The 19,761-nt window shown below is 46.0% G+C and overlaps 2 protein-coding genes across 3 annotated transcripts; one reads left to right on the top strand and one right to left on the bottom strand.

The window, feature by feature from the left end:
* Positions 1-4,840: 4,840 nt before the first annotated feature.
* LOC310699852 (uncharacterized protein) lies at positions 4,841-13,160 on the top strand. The gene is made up of 5 exons (XM_083488481.1): positions 4,841-6,099; positions 7,178-7,528; positions 9,576-9,786; positions 10,950-11,052; positions 12,605-13,160. The coding sequence occupies exons 1-5, from the start codon at positions 6,050-6,052 to the stop codon at positions 13,042-13,044; spliced, it is 1,155 nt and encodes a 384-aa protein (XP_083344607.1). The 5' UTR covers positions 4,841-6,049; the 3' UTR covers positions 13,045-13,160.
* Positions 13,161-13,575: 415 nt separating this feature from the next.
* B4GALT7 (beta-1,4-galactosyltransferase 7) lies at positions 13,576-19,747 on the bottom strand. Of its 2 annotated transcripts, XM_083488503.1 has the most exons (7): positions 19,598-19,747; positions 17,986-18,336; positions 16,490-16,715; positions 16,061-16,144; positions 15,803-15,907; positions 15,619-15,671; positions 13,576-14,427 (listed from the first exon to the last, which is right to left on the bottom strand). In XM_083488503.1, the coding sequence occupies exons 1-7, from the start codon at positions 19,645-19,647 to the stop codon at positions 14,394-14,396; spliced, it is 903 nt and encodes a 300-aa protein (XP_083344629.1). In that variant the 5' UTR covers positions 19,648-19,747; the 3' UTR covers positions 13,576-14,393. The 2 variants fall into 2 exon arrangements, with proteins under 2 accessions (XP_083344629.1, XP_083344628.1); XM_083488502.1 differs by lacking the exon at positions 15,619-15,671.
* Positions 19,748-19,761: the final 14 nt, after the last annotated feature.

Genomic DNA, 19,761 nt, shown 5'->3' with positions numbered 1-19,761 from the left:
GGGCCGTCTCAAACACCTCAGGCCCACAGAGGCTGAGGAATAGGCCCCGCTTCCGATCCTTTGATACTGCTGTCAGCTCGTTGGCTTGGAGGTAGCAGTCGAACCGAGCGAGGTAGGAGTCCCATGATTCAGAGGCTGGCGCAAACGGCGGTAGAGGCACAAGTGAAGCCATGATTCCGATGCCGGCGTGAAGGGCGATGGATGGAACACAGTGCTCTAGCCAGAACAGTCAGCTCTGAATTGGTTCTGCCCAGTGATTTCGCTCTGTGATTTCGCTCTGTGATTCAGCTCAGTGATTCAGCTCAGTTCAGAGGCTGGCCGCATCTGGCTGTGCTCTGATGTCCATCTATCCCATCCTCGTCGCCAGTGTTAAGTCGTGGGTTGACATAGCAGCCGGCACAGCGATTTCTTCAAGTAGCTCTTTATTATGGTAAGCTGGAATAGAACTGACTGCAAACAGCTCAGCCGGCCTGTATTTATAGGCAGCCGGCTGTCAACATTGTAACCACAACAGCCCAGAGTTCCCGCCTAAAATAACTGCCGCGGACCTGAGTGAAAACTATCTACAGACCTGAGTGAAAACTATATACAGTATCCCCCTGTTGGCCCAGGGTGAAACTACACTACATAACAGTTAAATACAGTCAAAGGCAACTATGGGGTTGCGGTGAGGGAGCCAGCGTTTGTTCACAGACAGCTTTCTGGGTCATGTGGCCAGCATGACTAAACCGCTTCTGGTGCAATGGAACACCATGATGGAAGCCAGAGCACATGAAAACACTGTTTACCTTCCCGCCACAGCAGTACCTATTTATCTACTTGCACTGGCCTGCTTTTGAACTGCTAGGTTGACAGAAGCTGACACAGAACAATGGGAGCTCACCCTGTCATGGGGATTTGAACCAGCAACCTTCTGATCGGCAAGCCCAAGTGGCTCAGTGGACTGATGGTCGGACTTAGTATAAGGCAGCTTCATATATTCCTGTTCCTAACCCTCACTCCCCAAAATACATCTTAGGCCCTTATTCTGTTGAACTTGCTCCCATCATATCAGCTCACTCCTGACCAAGGGGGTCCTTTCCCAACAATGCATCTGCAGACTAACACATGTACACAAAAACATGTAGTCAGGGATAGCTAATGTGGTGCCATACAGATGTTGTTGGACTCCAACTCTCATCCGCCAATGGTCAGGGATGGTAGGATGATCAGCCCCAGGTACCATGGTCAGTGGTCACTGAGCTACCCTTGATACAGCTCTCAATATAAGTTCTGTCTTAATATTTTGGTCACCAATGAACCTGTGGCTCTCCAGATGCTGTTGCTCCCAAAACCACTGACCACTGACAAATGCTGGCTTGGGCTGATGGGAGTTGGAGTCTATCATCTGCTCTTTCTTCCCAGTCCCACTCCCTTTTGTGTCTTGTCTATTCTTTATACGCCTAAGAACAAGACACATTTCTCTCTCTTAATTCATGTAAGCCACTTTGGGAAACAATAACTGTTTGAAAAGTGGTATAGAAGTATTTTAACAATACTTTTATGGGGATTTGAAAGGAGCATGGCTGAGGGTGGAGTATAATAATAATAATAATAATAATAATAATAATTTATTATTTGTACCCCGTCCATCCGGCTGGGTTTCCCCAGCCACTCTGGGCGGCTTCCATAGAAACCAAAAAACACTAAAATATCACACGTTAAAAACTTCCCTGAACAGGGCTGCCTTAAGATGTCTTCTGAATGTCAGGTAGTTGTTTATCGTTTTGACATCTGATGGGAGGGCGTTCCACAGGGCAGGCGCCACTACCGAGAAGGCCCTCTGCCTGGTTCCCTGTAGCTTTGCTTCTCGCAATGAGGGAACCGCCAGAAGGCCCTCAGCGCTGGACCTCAGCGTCCGGGCAGAACGATGGGGGTGGAGACGCTCCTTCAGGTATACTGGGCTGAGGCCGTTTAGGGCTTTAAAGGTCAACACCAACACTTTGAATTGTGCTCGGAAACGTACTGGGAGCCAATGTAGGTCTTTCAAGACCGGTGTTATGTGGTCTCGGCGGCCGCCCCCAGTCACCAGTCTAGCTGCCACATTCTGGATTAGCTGTAGTTTCCGAGTCACCTTCAAAGGTAGCCCCCACGTAGAGCGCATTGCAGTAAGCCAAATCTCCATTAACATGACACATTAATGTTAGATCAGAGTTGGACAGACTACAGATCTGACTCTGATTTTATTTTTTACTAGATCCCTAAGATCCACTAACCAGAACCAGATGTGAAATGGGGGTTCATGGGGTGGAGCTAATAACCCAGGAGCCATAGACTGCATTTTACATGTCGGAATCTACACTTACTACAAAATACAGATCAGTAATTCTAACAGCCTAACTTAGGGGGAGCTTTTTTCTGTTTCTGTTTTTAAATAACTATTAAAGATAAACACTTGCTGATCTACCGTTAAGTCATCCACTTTCCAGTCTGTAGATCCCAATCTATTTTCTGCCTTTGGACTAGAGCAAGGTCTGTGTTCAATTGCTTGCTGGCCTAATGGTTAATATAGCCCAGCTGCTCTACCTGTGGGTCCTTTAAATACTTCCATACAAAGTCATGGATAGCTGCCAGTGTGGTGCGTGCAGTTCCACCTATAGTGCCTGTGAAAGGTCTCAATAAACCCTCCAAAACTCACAGTACACAAGAGAATGTTTGCCCTTCCTGGTCAATTCCTGTTTGCACTGTCTCATTGAACACTCTCCCCTAAACATGCCCATATTTCACTGGGTGCCAGGATTGGGCACCCACCCTTCTTTCCATTCTGACCAGGGGAGGGGTGCAAAGAGTTGCTCTCCATGAACAAGTGCTAGGCCTTTTCCCATCGTTGTGGGTAGCTGCTGTTGCGAGGCAGGCTCCTATCTATCTGCTCATTAGATGTGGCAGCCATTTTGTGATGTGCCACACACCTTAAGGCAGTCATTTTATGTTGAGCCACCACTGCCCCTCCAAGGCAGCCATTTATTGACAGGCACCCATGGCACTTTCTCATACTGTAATTTCAAATGCTCCCACTGGCTCCCTGTTTTGAACTGTCTTATAAAAAACAAAAACAAAAACCAGCATTGATTGGGTCTTCTATTCCTCTCAGTTGTCTTAATTGTACTGTTTTATAGGACAGGCTCTTCCACGTGTTTAGAGATATTTATGACTTTGGTAAATGTTACAAATGCACTCTCCTGGGACCGACTATTTGTTTTTACACCTGGCTACCTTGGGTGCATCATAGAATTGTTGAGTTGAAGGGACACCAAGGGTCATCTAGTCCAACCCCCTGCAACAAATCTCTCACCCCACAATTACAAACATATTTGGGTTGGGGGAATTGCAACCACTTTGTAAAATTAAGTGGTTTTTTAGGCCTAGCATGCCTAGGGCAAGAGGGCATACCCCTTTTGCTTGAGCACAGAAATACCCACTTTGTCTCCCTCACATATTTTTGTTACGCCTTACACATTTCTGTTACTATTTATGTGTAACATAAATTCCTTCATAATCTCAGCACTTGATTAGTGTAATGTGATCTACATAGGGTTGCCCAAGTCACAGCTGGTGCAGTATGTAGCAGCCCATCACTTAATGGACAGGGTTCTGGGAGCACAGTATATCACCAGTAGCAATCTGTAGCCTGTGCTCTCTAACATCCTAAGCAAGCATGGATCCAATATTGCTTTAAGGTAGCTTCCTTCCTCAGTTCCACCCATGCGCCAGCTACAACTACAGGGTTATGGTAAAGATGAATGAAAGCAAGGGGTATTATGTACACTGTTGTTGTGTTGTTGTTGTTTAGTCATTTAGTCGTGTCCAACTCTTTGTGACCCCATAGACCAGAGCACGCCAGGCACTCCTGTCTTCCACTGCCTCCCACAGTTTGGTCAAACAAACTACCGAGCCTTACATGGGCTAGCAGCATGACTAAAATAATAAATCAAGGCTAAGTCAGATGGTTCTGCGAAAAGCAGTCTCAGACTCAGGGTTGCTTAGAGGTCACAAAATTGCACTCTTTGATGGCAGTGGGGGACTGAGGAAGAAGGCTAGAAAGCAGTAGTTTTGGTGGAGAAAAGAAAAAAACCAAAGAAATAAAACAACGCATCAGAGAATTTTGGTACCATATAATATAACCACAAGCCTTAGGAGAGTTGGCTTTATGAAAAACTGAATCTAGATACTTAGACAATGTTTTTGTTTGTTTGTTTACTGTCTGAGCAATTAGAATAATAGAATTGTTGAGCTGCAAAGGACCCAAAGAGTCATCTAGTCCCGCCCCCTGAAATACAGGCAAGAACTGAACTTAGTTGGCCACAAATCATCAGTGACATAGTAAATTGATGCCAACCCTAGGTTATCTGTTAACAAAGTTGTTTCCAGCTCAATAATTACACAGTACTTGCTTCACCATGGGGCTAAACACACAGAACATTAAGATAATTATTGTAGCCGTGGCATATCATAAATTGCATTCTTTAAAATATAAAATATTATAATTACACATGTGGAAAATATAGGCATAGCTCTGTATTGTTTAGGGTTTGCGTTTTAAAGATTACAAGCAGTACGAAGACTCCAGAAATCCAATGAAAACTCCCAGAATACTGGTGGTTTTATTTGCTCTTCTGCAGTAACAAGTGGAACCTTCAACAAAATTGTGCAATATTTCCTCCTTCCTAAGCAGAGTGTTCCTATTGTGGGTTACAGGCAATATTCTCTCTGAGCAGGGCATTCTGCTACACTGCACCACCACTTTCCATTTCCTGACATTCATGACTACTGAGCATGCTCAGTCCTTATTTGGCTAGTTTTTGTTTTGTTTTGTTTGGCGGGGGAGACAGTTGATAGCTTTTGGTTGTTGCTGATTTTTTTTAATGGTTTTTTAGTTCTGTAAATTTCAGGGTTCTTCTGAGCATGGTGAAACACACTCTCGTTTTGTCATGACTCCATATTGACTCTAGTCCTGTAGACACTGATTTCACTGTTTGAGGGAGTGAAGATTTCAGTTTTCATTCCAGAAATGACAGAGAAAACAATACTATGTATTATATTTTTCCAGAATTACTCTTGGTGGGGTGGGGAGCGTTAATTGTTTTGTTCGGTTTTCTTTTTACATTTATCTTGTAGGGGCTCCTAATTCAGCTAAACCAACTTGATCTCTAAAGCATCACATCTCCATTTGAAACACACACAGAGCTTTTTTTCAGCTGGAACTTGCCGAAACTCAGTTCTGGCACCTCAGGCAGACTCCATTGCCATTATAAGAAAACAAGTGAGGCGGTCATGGTGAATTCCGGCACCTCTTTTTCTAGAAAAATAGCACTGCAACACACATATGGGCACACAGCCTTTCCCCTGAAAATCTATGTGAAAATATTGGCCTAATTTTATTTTATTTTCTGCTTCTTCATACAGGTTTAGAACTGTTTTAGTTTTTATTTTAAATAAACGATCACCATCCCCCAAGGCAGGGGCTAGGATTTAAACTGTCTCCTTTGATTACGGAGCATCACCACTAGTACCCTTAGCAGCTAAACGTTAAGCAGAAAAGGTGGGAATTTTGTACCAACAACAGCCTGAGGCGCATGTAGGTTCCCTTGTGCCCTTGGCATGAGCTGTACCGGCACCCTGGGTCCCCTTTGCCTTGACAAGGAGATGTATTGGCATCTCTGAAGCTGCAAGAGACCATGGACCAAAAACTCAAAAAGTTTGCTTTTCATAGCTTTTGGGTTCCGCCAGTGCCTTCCTGTGGGGTCGTGTAGTCAGGCGGACTCCTAGCCACTCTAAGCCAGAGTGGAGAGGTGCTATTTTTGTGACCACCAAGGCCTGCGCCCTGACAACAACAGAGCAAAACATACGGAATCAGGAAGAAGAAAACATTTGCTGGATAGAGGGGTGTGGCTAATAATAGCTCCGCCCACCTGATTGTCAACCTCAAATTCCAACATTCTCGAATGGGCATTCCTTGCTTTACTCTAGGTGCCATTAAGGCAGTGACGTGGGTGTCAGTTGAATTGGCTACATGGAGCTGGATGCAAACGAGGAGGGAACAAAGTCCTTGCCGGTGATCGGGTAAAGAGTTGTTCCATCTCTCTAGACAGCTAAATGTTGACTCAGTCCCACCTCAGCCTAAGAAGACCAGCTATTATTATGCTTGTAACCTCACCCTCAAAGACTTTCAGGGCAGCTCCAATGGAGTTTCCCTAGGTTAACCTCACAGCAACCCTGCAATTTAGATTAGGAAAGGAGATTTGGATGGGGAGAGAGCTGGGTTCAAAGCTCTGCTGCAACAGGAAGCTCACTGGGTGAGCATGGAGAACTGGGCCAAAACTAGCGAAATGAATTCCAATAGGGACTAATGGAAGGTCCTGCACTTAGGCAGGAATAACCAGCTGCACAAATATAAGAGGAGGGACATCTGGATTGCCAGTAGTACAAATGAATAGGGTCTTTGTAGATCACAAGCTCAACATGTGATGCAGCGGCAAAAAAAGTGAATACTATTATAGGCTATATCAACAAGGTATAGTGTCTAGATCAAGGGAACTAATAGTACTGCTTTGTTCTGCCTTGGTCAGACCACACCTGGAATACTGTGTCTATTTCTGGGTGCCACAATTTAAGAAGGATATTGACAAGCTGGAATGTGTGTGGAGGAGGGCAACCAAGAAGTTCAGGGGTCTGGAAACCAAGCCTTATGTGGAACAGTTGAGGGAGTTGGGTATGTTTAGCCTGGAAAAGAGGCAACTGAGAGGAGATATGATATCCATCTGCAAATATCTCAAGGGTTGTCACACGGGGGATGGAGCAAGCTTGTTTTCTCCTGCTCTGGAGGGTAGGACTCAACCAATGGATTCAAGTTACAAGAAAGGAGATTCTGACTAAGCATCAGGAATAACTTTCAGCCAGTTAGAGCTGTTAAGACAGTGGAACGGACTCCCTTGGGAGGTTGTGGACTCTCCTTCCTTGGAGGTTTTTAAACAGAGGTAGATGGCCATCTGTCATGGATGCTCTAGATGAAATTCCTGCATTGCAGGGGGTTGGACGAGATGACCTTCAGGTCTCTTCCAACTCTACAATTCTGCGATTCTGTTATTCTATGACTTTCTTCACAACCGCCACTAACTAATAAAAGGATTTGTCTTTGCAGGGTGGATGAGGACACAGAAAAGGAGCATGCCTGGCACCCTACCCACCTGCAGCTGACTGTCCTGCGTGCCTGCTCTCTACGCTCCAAGGGCGCCACTGGCACCAGCAACCCCTATGTGGTGATTCAGCTACAAAAGCAGAAGTTCAGGACCTCCGTAGCACTACACAGCCTAAGTCCCGAATGGCATGAAGAGTGTACATTGCAGCTGCCCAGTGTGCTGGATGACTCAGAAGAGAATGGCCTCATCCTTACCGTCATGCACCAGTCCTTGCATCATTTCAACCAGTTCCTCGGCAGAGTGTGCTTGCCTCTTGCCCAACTTTTTCAGGACAAAACGAAGAGAAGAAATGAGTGAGCATCACCTGCCAGCCCTGCTTCTATCTCGTGAAGCCAAGCTAGGGATAACCAACACAGTGTCCTTCAGATGCAATTTCCATCAGCCACAGCCAGTTTGGCCAGTGGTCAAGACTGATGGCAGTTGTAGTCTAGAGGACACCATGCTGGTTAACCCAGAGTTCACATTTTTGAGCCATGGGGTGGCATCAGGCAAGAAGTGTAGGAAGATATAGTTTGGAGGTGATGGCCCTTAAGAAAATGGTCAGTGCCATGAGCAGCAAAAATGTGGCAAAGCCTTTTAAGAGGTGCATCATTGCACAGCCGAGGCAGCAATGCCAAATATCATGCACACACAAACATGTGCACACAATAAGATATTGGACGAAAACTAACTAACCCATAGCTCCCATAAAAATGCACATATATTGAAGGGCTATGTAAAAGTGCCAAATTTTAGCTGGGATTGTAATATTAGTAAGTACTTGGGAGGAAAGGAGAGGGCCTTTCCCATTGGGGCTCCCCACTTGTTGCTTTCCTGCTGAAGTCCACCTCGTACCATAATTAACGTCCTTCTGGCTCCAGGTAGAAACTTATCACTTCCCAGGCATTTGATAGCAAAATTGTAATAATCTATCTATTGATGGTGTGTTTTTGCTGCTCTTTTATTGGTTCTGTTTTATTGTATGACTTTTCTTATAATGCATCCCCCCCCCCCCATTTCAAGCCATGCTTTATGCTTTTCACATTTTGTAAATCACTCCTAGGCTCCTTTTGTGGCAAGCTATTAATTAATAGCTGACTGGAGAAGCGAGAAGGAGGATTCTGTCTTCTTCAGAGCTGGTAGGGAAGTTTAGCATATGGATGAGATTTAATACACTTATCCAGTCACGCTCTCTGAAATGCCCAGTTGCAGAATCTGGCAGGCTCCACCTTCAGCAAACCACCCAGGCGCACCATTTTTTTTAGCATCTCCAGTGCAGAATAGGGCACTTCACATTTTCCAAAATGTAAGTTGCAGCAATTAGCCTGTAAGCAAACAGGAAACTGGTAGGCCGAAAGATCCAGCCAAGTGCTGAGGTCACTGCAACACACGCCCAAATTGGAAATTTAGAGGAGTTGCAAACTTCTCCTCAGCAGCTGCCAAATGACCAGTTTACAAAATGGTTACATTCACACTGTGGTAAGTTACAACTTGGTCAATATTCAACTGCAGTATATGACAGGGGAAACCAACAGTGCCCTCCAGATGTTGTGTCGTACGACTCCCATCACCCTCAGCCAGCACAACCAAAGGTCAAGAATCGCGAGTGTAGTCCAGCAACACCTGCAGGGCGCTTTGTTGGCTACCCCTGCTCTAGAGCATCCTTCTACAACCCAGTGCCCTCTAGATATGTACTGCAACTCCCTTTAGCCCAGGGTTTCCTAAACTTGGGTCTCCAGCTGTTTTTGGACTACAACTCCCATCATCCCTGACCGCTGGTTGTGCTAGCTAGGCATGATAGGAGTTGTAATCCAAAAAAACAGCTGGAGACCCAAGTTTGAGAAACACTGCTTTAGCCCAAGTCAGTCGCTGAATTGTGCAAAAAATCTGGAGGACACCAGGTTGCCCTATTGTGTTACCACATAGGTGCCAAGAAACGACCTGGTGGCTATATTCTGTCTCTTCTAACCTACACAGTACGCCTCTGAATACCAGTGGCTGAGAATCACAAGTGGAGAGAGCGCTATTTGGCTCTGTTCCTGCTTTTGTGCATCTCATAAGCATCTGGTTGGTTACTGTGAGAACAGGATGCTGGATTAGATGAGGCCATGGCCTGATCCAGCAGGGCTCTTGTTAGATTATTGGTACTACAGTGGTAACCCATAGAGCCAGGGGAGACTGTGTGCAACTCTTCCGATCTTTCAGGCTACAGTTTGAGTCACCCCTGCTCATGGTCTAACTGGCTGGGTCTGATGGGACATGCTCCACAACACCTGGAGGGCACCATGTTGCCTCTCTCAGCAGTAGAAGAGTGGCAAGTTAGACCCCTGCCATAGAGGCCATTGTCTTATCTCTCTGCAGGTGGTTTGTGCTGCAATCTCGACCTGGCAAGAAGGAGAAGACCAGAGGACAATTGCAGCTGGACATTCAGTTCTTACAGATCTCATCACAAGCCAGTGAGCCAGCGTTAAACTCTCGTGGGCCCTGGGCTTTCTTCTCCAGATTCTATGGGAGCAGGAAGGGCAGACGGTACAAGGTGTACAAAGAAGCTCCGTCTCAGTCACCCAGCTTGGTATGTGAAGCAGGACAGAACCTGTCCCAGTTACTGAGTTCTCTTCTGCAAGGGGTGCAGGCCCTTTCCTTTTTCAGCCAGAAGAAGCTGAATGAACTTGGGCCGTAAACTCCACTTTATAAGTAGTTCTGTAAACAACTTGCATAGCTGGCAAAGTGTTCCTAGAATGCAAAGGCAACCCTGTTGGCCCACAACTATCATTCAGAGGGCCTTCTTGGTGGTGGCGCCTGTCCTGTGGAACGCCCTGCCGCCAGACGTCAAGGAAATAAACAACTACCTGACTTTCAGAAGACACCCAAAGGCAGCCCTGTTTAGGGAAGTTTTTAATGTTTGAAGTTTTATTCTGTTTAATATTCTGTTTGGAGCTGCCCAGAGTGGCTGGGGAAACCCAGCCAGATGGGTGGGCTATAAATAATATTTATTTATTTATTTATTTATTTATTTATTTATCTATCAATCAATCAAAAACCCACATTAGGGTAATACTGTTATGTGGCCAATCAATATGTCAAAAAACAGTGTGCAAGCTTTTCAGTTCTCCAGAATTCTTCATCAGGCAGACAGTAAGCAGAGCAAATGGTGGGTGGGAGGAGGTGGCGGCTGGTGGTGAAGTCATCACTGTATGAGTCTTTAGATGGAGTGAGGTATGAGACCGCAGACGTTCAAATGAGGCTGCATTAGGTATTAGGGAGGCATCAGTTGCACTATGGTCTCTTGGGAAGCAGAAAACCCTCTTGGTCTACTGCCTTAGCCTACAGTCCTATATACCCACTGACTAGTGGTTAAGCATCCCTGGATCAGTTAAGCATTGCTGGTCAGCCAAATAATCCTGTTCCTCAAATAGAATAATACCGAGCAAGACTTCCTGAATAGTGACTACCTGCCAAGGCCCACTTTGTTTCCATTCCTTGCAAATGGTGACAGACTTCGCTTCCCTTTTTGTTGGTTAAAAAAAACAAAACATTTCTCTACTAGGGGTAAGAACATTGGGAAGAGAGGAAGCCTAGCCAACCAAGTCCTAGTTCTCTTTATCAAGCATCTCACTATGGGCATCATTTCTGACTGGGGATGGTAGGCAGTGACCCTAGTTGGGCACATTTGAATAGTGGTGAATTAAGCTTCAGAGCTGCTGCCTTAACTCTGTATGCTTCTCTTTTATACAGACAAACGATGAGGATTCATCTTCCTCCAGTATGACCACTGAGCTAGAGGCCTCATCAATGAAGTCTGGATCCAAGTGTGGCAGCTCTTTGCACATGGTAGCAGGTGACTACGGAGAGGAGGAAGTGCCCAAGCTGTATAAGGCAGCACTGTGAACACCTTACCAACTGGAGGGAGTGACCTCCATGTAGATGTTGCCAATGCAGTACCTTCCAGATGTTGTGGACTAGATCCCACCATCCCTGGCCACTGACCATGCTTGCTGGAGCTGATGGGAGTTGGCATCCAGTATCTGGAAGGCACTAGACTGCAGGAGGCTGCCCTGTGAGATCGCTTATCGCAGGCATGCACTAGTTCCAACCTTGCTTTAGAAAAGGAGCAACTAATGTAGTAAACCTTTAAGATCTGCAGTGCAAACTGAACTGAAACATAGCTGACCCTCTTCCTCCAGGGAAGTCAACCCAAACTATCGCTTAGCTGATCAAACGACTGCTAAGCTGTGTTATCAGTGGTGAGCCCCTATTTATTTCATAAATGAGACAGCACCCCATCTTCAGCAACTGGCCATTACTGTCGGCAGTGCATCTTCCATTACTTTTAGTGTCAAAGTGCATCATCAGAGAGCTGATGGTGACAACAGTCTCAATTCCAGATCAACTTCCACCATTAGCTCCCAGCAACTGCTATAGTAGCTTCACATTGCTGAAAAGTGCCACCAGGGATGTCACTATGAGACGGATGGGCCTCAGGAAAAGTATTGCTCTACTTCCTTTGTGTTAAGGGAAGGATTCAGAAGACAGTATGCATGAGGGGCTATGTGGGCTAGCCCCACCCACCACTGCTGGCCACATCAGCAATGGTGAGAGGGTCTCCAAGTCAGTGCCAACCCTGTCACATATCTCTGCCTGCCACAGGTGCTCAATGCAAATCTATGCATCCGCCTCACATGTGCTTTCAGCGCATGAGGGTTTGCTCATTCAGATCAGTACCTACTTCTTGCCCACCCTCTAAAGTCTGAGGACAGGCTGACAAGCCAAGAGTTCCACTGTGCACTCTCCAATTTTGCCCTGGTTCTTTTAGCTACAGGTAAGTGGAAATTGTATGACATGCCTAAAAAATAGCAGTTTGTCTCTCTCTCTCTCTCTCACACACACACACAGTATGTGACATGGGGGAATGTGTGCTAAGGGAACTTTGGTTTTGCACTCGGAATAAATTATGCATATCAGTTTGAGTTGCGTTACTCAACTGCACTGTGGATTGTCTGCAAAGTCTGGAAGATTTAGACAAGGACTAGATTAGTTGGGAGCAGCAAAGCAGTCAGCACATATAGAAGCCTAGAAGTTGGGGAAGTTGCTAAAGGTGCACCACCGCCAGCTGAAAGTCAATCTTGATTTCCATGTACCCCTTATGGGGGTGCATGGAACTGATTTATTATTATTTTTAAATCATGCCCTGCACTGTGTAGCAGATATTGGGAATGGGCACCCTAAGACACATTTTGGGAGCTCTTTTCACAGAGTTCTAGAATCTCACATTTACTAATACATCACACTCCAGCTGCAAGCAATTAATGAAAAGTTTTGTTAAGTGGGAACTGCTTTTGGGCTGTATCACAGTTCTGTAACCCTTTTGGCTCTACCCCCACCCTTTACAGCAACCTCGGCTGGCAAAAAAGCTACCTCCAAAACTCAGCTGCAGAAGCTTATTTCGTGCAACTACAAAGAACTCGCCCCTGATGCTAAGAACCTGGCAGCCAACTCAAGTCAGTCTGAGCACCCAAGTACCCTGGAACAGTTCAGCAGCATATTTACACAACAGCTCAAGAAAAAATCTAAGCCTCTGAAAGAGGAGAGGAACCTGGAGGCGGCAGGCATTTCTATGGAGGCTTGGCAAACATCTCTTCCACCTCTCCACGTTGCAGGGCCCAGTGACATCCCTCCCCGAGCACAGACCCTTCACCTGTCGACAGTCAGCCTCCAGCAGACAACCAGCACTGCTACAGCCAGCTCTGTGACCAGGCACTTCCACAGGTGCCGCATGCACCTGAGTAGGAGCTATCAGTTCTTTCGCAGGTGTTTTGGCCTGGTTCCCTGAGGCTGGGGGGGGGGGGGTCTGTCTTTTGTCTCTCGTTCTCTTGGCGAAGGAGATTTATTGGAATAGTCACAGTGTACAAATGCATCATATTCAGACAATATATCTCTTTACTTGTGTGGCTAGTTTCTTTCATTTTTAAGGCGTGCCAGGCAACATCAGGGCCAATCAGGGATCTGAAGAATGGGTTTGGATGAGGGTTTTGGATGAGAAAGTTTGAATGGGCCAGAAAAGGGAGAAGGTGCAAATCAAAATGCCAGATACAGTGGAACCTCGCGTTACGTACCCTCCTCCCTGCAAACGCTTCGGGTTACGAGCTCCGCTAACCCGGAAGCAGATGCTCCGGTTGCGAACTTTGCCACGGGATGTGAGCAGAAGTCGCGCGCCGGCAGCGGGAGGTGCCATTAGCGAAAGCGCACCTCATGTTATGAGTGGTTTTGGCTTAAGAACAGACCTCTGGAATGAATTAAGTTCGTAATTGGAGGTACCACTGTACTACTTACAGCAATGTCTATGTGCACACACGCACGCTGATTTCCTTTCATGAGGCACTCGCCTTAATGGCTTTATTGAAGCAAACCAACAGCTTTCAGTGTCTCAAAGACCCCAATAACAAGACCCTTTACCACGATGGGTTTAGGTCCGGTGGTAAGTGACGATGCTCTCTGAGCCAGAGCACAAGTGTCCACTTAGCAGGAGACCTCATAGGAAGAGATGGGGTGCGCAAGAGCTTCACAGCAAGTCTCTATACATATTTTGAAATAGGAGAGCAGCAAACTTCCAACAAGTTTACCTGATAGTGATTCTGCAAAGTCCTTTAAGCATCAGCCTGGGCAACAAGTCTATAGGTCCAACTGCCTTGTTATCATGTAGTGTTGGAGCACTGGCTGATATAGGCAGGATGATTCAGTCACTGACCTGCCTCTTAGTCTCAGATTTTCTTCCATCTGTCAAGATGTAGGTTGCCAAGTCAACATCCTTCTAACAGGCGCTCAGCCCATTTAATCTTGCCAGCGTCTCTGCCACCTTGCCTGCATCCACACGGAGGTCATGCTCTGCATCTGACCTGTCAACTGATGGTGAATCCTCGGACCTTTTGTTGTAACCATTGGACCACAGGCATCCATGCCCTGTTGCTGGCTCCTGCAGAAGGATCTGCCTTTGGAGAGTCCAGACACAATTCTGATAACCAGCTGCTGCAGTAATGCAAGAGTCTATGCAGGAGTCGGCTCAGCCAAATGTGCACCAGGGAGTCTCACTGGTGTCGCATTCTAGGAAGATGTTGAGGACTGTGCAGGGAGATTCTGCCACAGTCAACCGAGTTCGTGACTCCACTCTGTACTGGAGGTTGGTCAAGCCTCCATGACGGTCCACCTTGAACTGCTCCTACATGGGAACAAAAATGCCACACGTCATACACGTAGGAGAGCAAAAAATGACATCATGAAGAGGGCTTGTGTGAAGCAGAGCAAGCAGAGAAGGAGGCTTAAGTGTTGTGAAGGATAGAGTCACAGACTTAAAGCTCAGTTATGGCAAAGGGAAGGGTCTAAGACGATCATAATCAAAGGCAGCATCAGAACACCAAAGGTGCAATCAGTAAGTTATGCAAGTCTCCATAAATTCATTGGCATTGCACGATTCCTATTACTTTGTTTATGGGAGACTTTTGCCGAGTTCCTTTTAAGAAAAACTAGGGAGAAAAGTTCTCCCTAGTTTCTCGAAGGGTCAAACATGAGCCTGACCAAACTGTGGGAGGTGGTGGAAGACAGGACTGCCTGGCGTGCTCTGGTCCATGGGGTCACGAAGAGTCAGACACGACTAAACAACAAGGGAGAAAAGTAGAGACACACTTGCACCAAGCTGAGAAGGCCTGACCATAGACTACGAGGAACCTTAGACATTATCTGCTTTCAGCAAAACCTGCCAACTTTGATTCAAAATGTTTCCCTATAATCATATGGATTTTAAAAGGGTGGAAGAGGGGAAGATGAGATTCTCAATATTTTGTCCTAAACCCAAATCTGCTCCATAGGGTTGGGGAAGCCTCTAGAACAGATTTAGGGGATATGGAAGGAGAGGAGGAGAATGTCCTGTTGTGCAGAGAGAAATATGTGCACTGATGTAACATTCACCATAGCGCTATACTGAATTCCACCCACTGTTATTTATTTCATTTATGTACCACTTCCTGTGAAGCAATTTACAGCACAAGCTTTGTTCAAACTGAATGGGTATGCATCATTTTTGAAATTTTTTATTTCATTTTATTTATGGCACTCACAAGGAAGGGAAAGCAGATACACATGAACACTGGGAAGAAACAGATCAGAGGCACTAAAGGATACTGGCTGCAAAAGGCACACTCCCTGGTTTCTAATGCTAGGCTTTATTGCAAAAGGCACACTCCCTGGTTTCTAATGCTAGGATTTATTGCTTACATTGTAAAGTTTTTATCCACAGTCATCAGGGATAGAAATGTGCATTTTAAAATTAAATATTTTGAAAAGTCAATACTGTCTACATTTTGTAGAAAAAATCTATACTAGATTCATGAGTTCCATGAGTTTCAGGCCATGCCTATTTCTGTGCCTTCTGATGTAACCATCTTGCTCAATGCTGTTCCCTCCAGGCTAAGCGGAAGCAACAGTGCAGGACTTACTACAGAGCTATATGGCCAGCTCCACGTAAGAAAAACAATGTATTTTTTAGTTCCAACCCCCAGCCCCCTGCTTCCCCCATCTCCCCCATGAGAAACTCCCACCTGCTTTTGGGAAGCAATGCGCTTCTGGTCTCTCTTGCGCCAAGCTGGGTCATGAAGATGCTGGAATGTCTTATATCCACTTTTAATTCCTGATGGCCGGAACAGCTGAAATAAAAAGTTGGAGCCTACACTGAAGCCAGAAAGCTCTGTCCAAAACAGAATTCACACACCGTGGCAGAATAACAGGCTCAAATCTCACCCAGAACTAGAGTCCCCCCAAGGTCTCAAACTACAGTGAAAGCCATTCTGCAGCCTCACCTGAAGTCCAGCGCCTCTGATGCGGCGATAAAACTCATCATCCTCACGGCCCCAGCCCCAGAAGCGGTTTGACATTCCATTACACTGAAACAACAATAAAGGCACAGTTGACACCAGAAATATTTTCCCTCCTTCAAGTCTTGGGACAGAGACAGTAAAATCTGCTGCTGTCTTACTAAGCCACAGCTAACACCATCACTCCAAGACTCTTCGTCTTCAGGATTAAATGGAGTAGAGCGCATCATAAGCCATTAAATGTACAGTGCCAAGTCTAACCCCCTAACTGATTCTGGGATAGCTCAGAAGGTAGAGCACAAGACTCTTAATCTCAGGGTGGTGGGTTCAATGAAAATAACTAGCAAGGACTTTGTCCTTCTGTGGGTTGTATAAAATATCCCAGGAGCCCAAAAGAAAGAACTTAGGTCTTACCATTCGATAGTGCTGCTTGGTGAGCAGCAAGATGCCACCTACGTAGGTGTTATAGTGATAGAGAGGGTGCAGCTCCGGCGATGCCACGTGGAAAGGGCCTGCAGCTGGGAAGCCGTAGTCCAATTCCTCATTAAGAGGTAACAAGTCCACATCATGCATGGCAATGTAATCTGTGTCATTGCCACTTTCAAGGAAGCCCACGTTGATCAGAGATGCTCTGTTAAACCTGCCCAAGAGACCAATGCAAGCAGATGGGACCTATGTCAGAAAATTATATTCAGGAAAGCTCAGCCCTCACTGTCAAAAGTGTTCAGCTTGAGCACCCAGCCACTGTTTGATGATCTACGCTGTCCCTAGGAACTCGCTGGGAGCTGTCATCTGGGGTTTTGGAGTCACACTATGCAGATAACACCCACCTCTCTCTCTCCCATCTGAATCATGAGAAGTGGCTTAGGTGCAACATAGGTAGTAGTGGTTAGCTGGATATGCACCAGCTAATTGATACTGAATAGGTATAGGCGGCATGTGTACTGGGTTCTCAAATCCATTCTGGGTTGGGTTAGACTCCCCTAGAAGGAGCAGGCTCGTAACTTGAGGTACTGCTGGATGCAGCATGGTCACTGGAAACCCAGGTGGCCTCAGGAGCTAGAAATGCTATTTCCAGCTACAGTCCCTTTTGGATGGAGATGACTTCGCCACTGTGTTCCATGTTCTCTTAACTTCCAGACTGGATCATTGCAATGCACTCTACATGGGGCTGCCTTTGAAGAGGACTTGGAAACTTCAACAGGTTCAAAATTCAGGAGCCAGATTACATATTGGGGTTGTCTTTAGAACGCATATAGATCCTGTTTTAAAACAGCTGCATTGGCTGTTAGTTTCTGGGCTCATGCTACTGTTCAAAGCTCTAAATGGCTTAGGCCCCAAATAACAGACACTGCCTCCATTCCTACAAATCGCCTCAGGTGCTGAGGGAGCCCTCTTTGTAGTCTCACCACTCTCAGAAGTTGGTGGGGTAGTTGCTCAGAAGAGGGCAATCTCTGTGGCAGTCCCTGAGTCATGGAATCCCCTCCTCACAGAAGTTTTGGCATGAGCTGAATATGCACCTTTGATACCTGAGATGTGTATTTTCAGGACCCACACTTTTCCAGTGACTGATTTGTTTTACAGTCTGTTTTAATTCTGAATTTTAAATTCCCACTCTAGGACCTGCTAGTGAAGGATGGGTAATAAATTTCAAAATAGCAACAACAATAATAGTACTAGATAGATGGATACGAGAGACTTCAGATATGATTTCAAGGTTACACATCTTCCAGGTGGGGGAAATGCAAATATCTATTTTAGATAATACAAAGGTCCAATGTTTCCTTCCATATGAATATCATGTCCAAAGTCACCCAAAGAAGAATGTAATAATTTGGGATACAGGTTAGGTTGAAACATTGAGGGGGAGGCACAGCATGGGGTTCACATTCACCCATACCTTACAGTACCTGTAATGATCCACCTGGTTGAGTATGAAGATATGATGGCGAATTTTCTTCCTGCTGAGGAAGCGATGGAGGTGAGGCACAAAAGCCAGCAGCTCTTCAAAGCGCTCCCGGAAAGGCACCAACACTGCTAGACGGTGGGGTCCCCATGATGGGTCATCAGGAAGCTGAGGTAGAGGCTCCAATGCGCAGGGTTTCTGAGGCAGTGTAGCTGCAGCTCTTTGACTTCTAGTCACATCCCCTGAACAACTGAGCTGAAGCCACAACAGGGAGAGAAAACCCAGCAACAGTGCAACAAAAAAGAGTTGAAAGAGAGAAAATTTCCGGGGTAGGATACCAAACAGCCGACAGGACCTGAAGCAAAATCAGAATAGGGCAAGTCAACACAGTGAAACATGACAGATAATTCCATGTGCAAAAGAAGGCAAGACAGAAACAAACTGCCACAAGCTTCTCTTAAGCAAGCATCACCTGTTAAGGTGGGGATCATGACAGTGGCCGGGATTCAGGTCCCTCATTCAACCCATGCCACAACAGCAAGAACTGTGGAAAAATACCACTGTCACAATGTGAAAATAAAATAGGTAGGACTGGAATGACATGGAAAGATACATCAAGCATTTGTATGGCCCTTTCAAAACTTAAAAGTACTTCACATACCATTTCAGTTATCCTTACAAATATTCATGTGAAGTAACTCAGTCTAATTCCTATAATGTAGTTTATTTTGGGGGCGGGGTGGGGGAAGAAATAATGGCTTGCCTAAGCTGCCTAGCAAGCTTATGGTTGAAGCACTTTTTGAACCAGGAACCTCCCAGCTTTTAAGATCGAACTACACACTTACCTGGGAGTAAGCTTCACAGAAAATTGTTACTTACTACTGAGTAAACATGCACAGAAATATGCTGTTAAGTTTCCCCCTATGTTACACCAACTCCAAGCGCTCATGCTATGCCCCCATATTCACCCGAAATGGGCTCTTTAAAAGCATTGCATGTACCTTGTGCAAAGTGAAACCCGCCAACTTGAAAACCCTTCTTCCTAACAACTAATGTGTTGCCAATTGCCAGTTACTTGGGAGAAACTTCTTCCTGACTCAAGAGACAACATGGATTCCGTTACTACATATCTAGGTTAAAAAAAAGATTTGCTATATTTGAGAAGAGGAACGGCAGGGTGAGATAAGGGGAAGTATACAGCCCTCTTAGACGTCTCTCCCAACTCAATCTCCATAAAATGCCTCCCGTACAAGCTCCCCGCTTCAAGTGCTCCTCTCCCCCCCCCCCCATATAGTGCTTTCCATTCATTCCTATAGGGGAAGTAAACTATTCGTGGAGGAAAAAGCAAAGAGATGTGCCACTCGGTGTATAGTTAAGGCGGGAACGAAGCTTGTTTCTCAGCCATTCAGATTCACGCCCATCCTAACCTCCACAGCACCATTTCTTGACCGCTCAAAACTGCGACAAAAAGTCGGAAGATAAAACAGATATTTCAGAACTGAAGCTTAGACGCTGAGCCTTCATGGTCCCCGTGCGCTTCTCATCCTTCGCCCCCCCCCCCCGCTTCCTAGTTCTCCTCTCCCTCGCATAAATTTCCTCTCCCTTAGGATACTTACCCGCTACCCGCGCGGCGATACATAGTAGACTTGCGCCGGGACGGGAACATCCTACCGCCTGCCGGCAGTTCTCCCCGCCCAACCCGGCCGGGACACGTTGGCGAGGACACCAGGTCCGTCGACTAGAGCGGTCCTCTAGAAACGTGCTCCCCGCTGGCTGTTCC

This window comes from Podarcis liolepis, assembly GCF_965112155.1.
Source record: "Podarcis liolepis genome assembly, chromosome: 2".
NCBI classification, from domain to species: domain Eukaryota; kingdom Metazoa; phylum Chordata; class Lepidosauria; order Squamata; family Lacertidae; genus Podarcis; species Podarcis liolepis.
The sequence above is the reverse complement of the archived record's forward strand: the minus strand, read 5'-3'. Positions and strand labels throughout refer to the sequence as shown.

What these genes read in the sequence shown, in the direction of transcription:
- B4GALT7 (XM_083488502.1), bottom strand. Translation starts at nt 19,647, where the DNA reads ATGTTCCCGTCCCGGCGCAAGTCTACTATGTATCGCCGCGCGGGTAGC. An exon ending in CCAAGCAGCACTATCGAATG is followed by an intron (nt 16,145 to 16,489) that starts GTAAGACCTAAG and finishes TTGTTGTTTCAG; the next exon opens with TGTAATGGAATGTCAAACCG. An exon ending in TCAGAGGCGCTGGACTTCAG is followed by an intron (nt 15,908 to 16,060) that starts GTGAGGCTGCAG and finishes TTTTTATTTCAG; the next exon opens with CTGTTCCGGCCATCAGGAAT.
- LOC310699852 (XM_083488481.1), top strand. Translation starts at nt 6,050, where the DNA reads ATGGAGCTGGATGCAAACGAGGAGGGAACAAAGTCCTTGCCGGTGATC. An exon ending in AAAACGAAGAGAAGAAATGA is followed by an intron (nt 7,529 to 9,575) that starts GTGAGCATCACC and finishes ATCTCTCTGCAG; the next exon opens with GTGGTTTGTGCTGCAATCTC. An exon ending in CTCTTTGCACATGGTAGCAG is followed by an intron (nt 11,053 to 12,604) that starts GTGACTACGGAG and finishes CACCCTTTACAG; the next exon opens with CAACCTCGGCTGGCAAAAAA.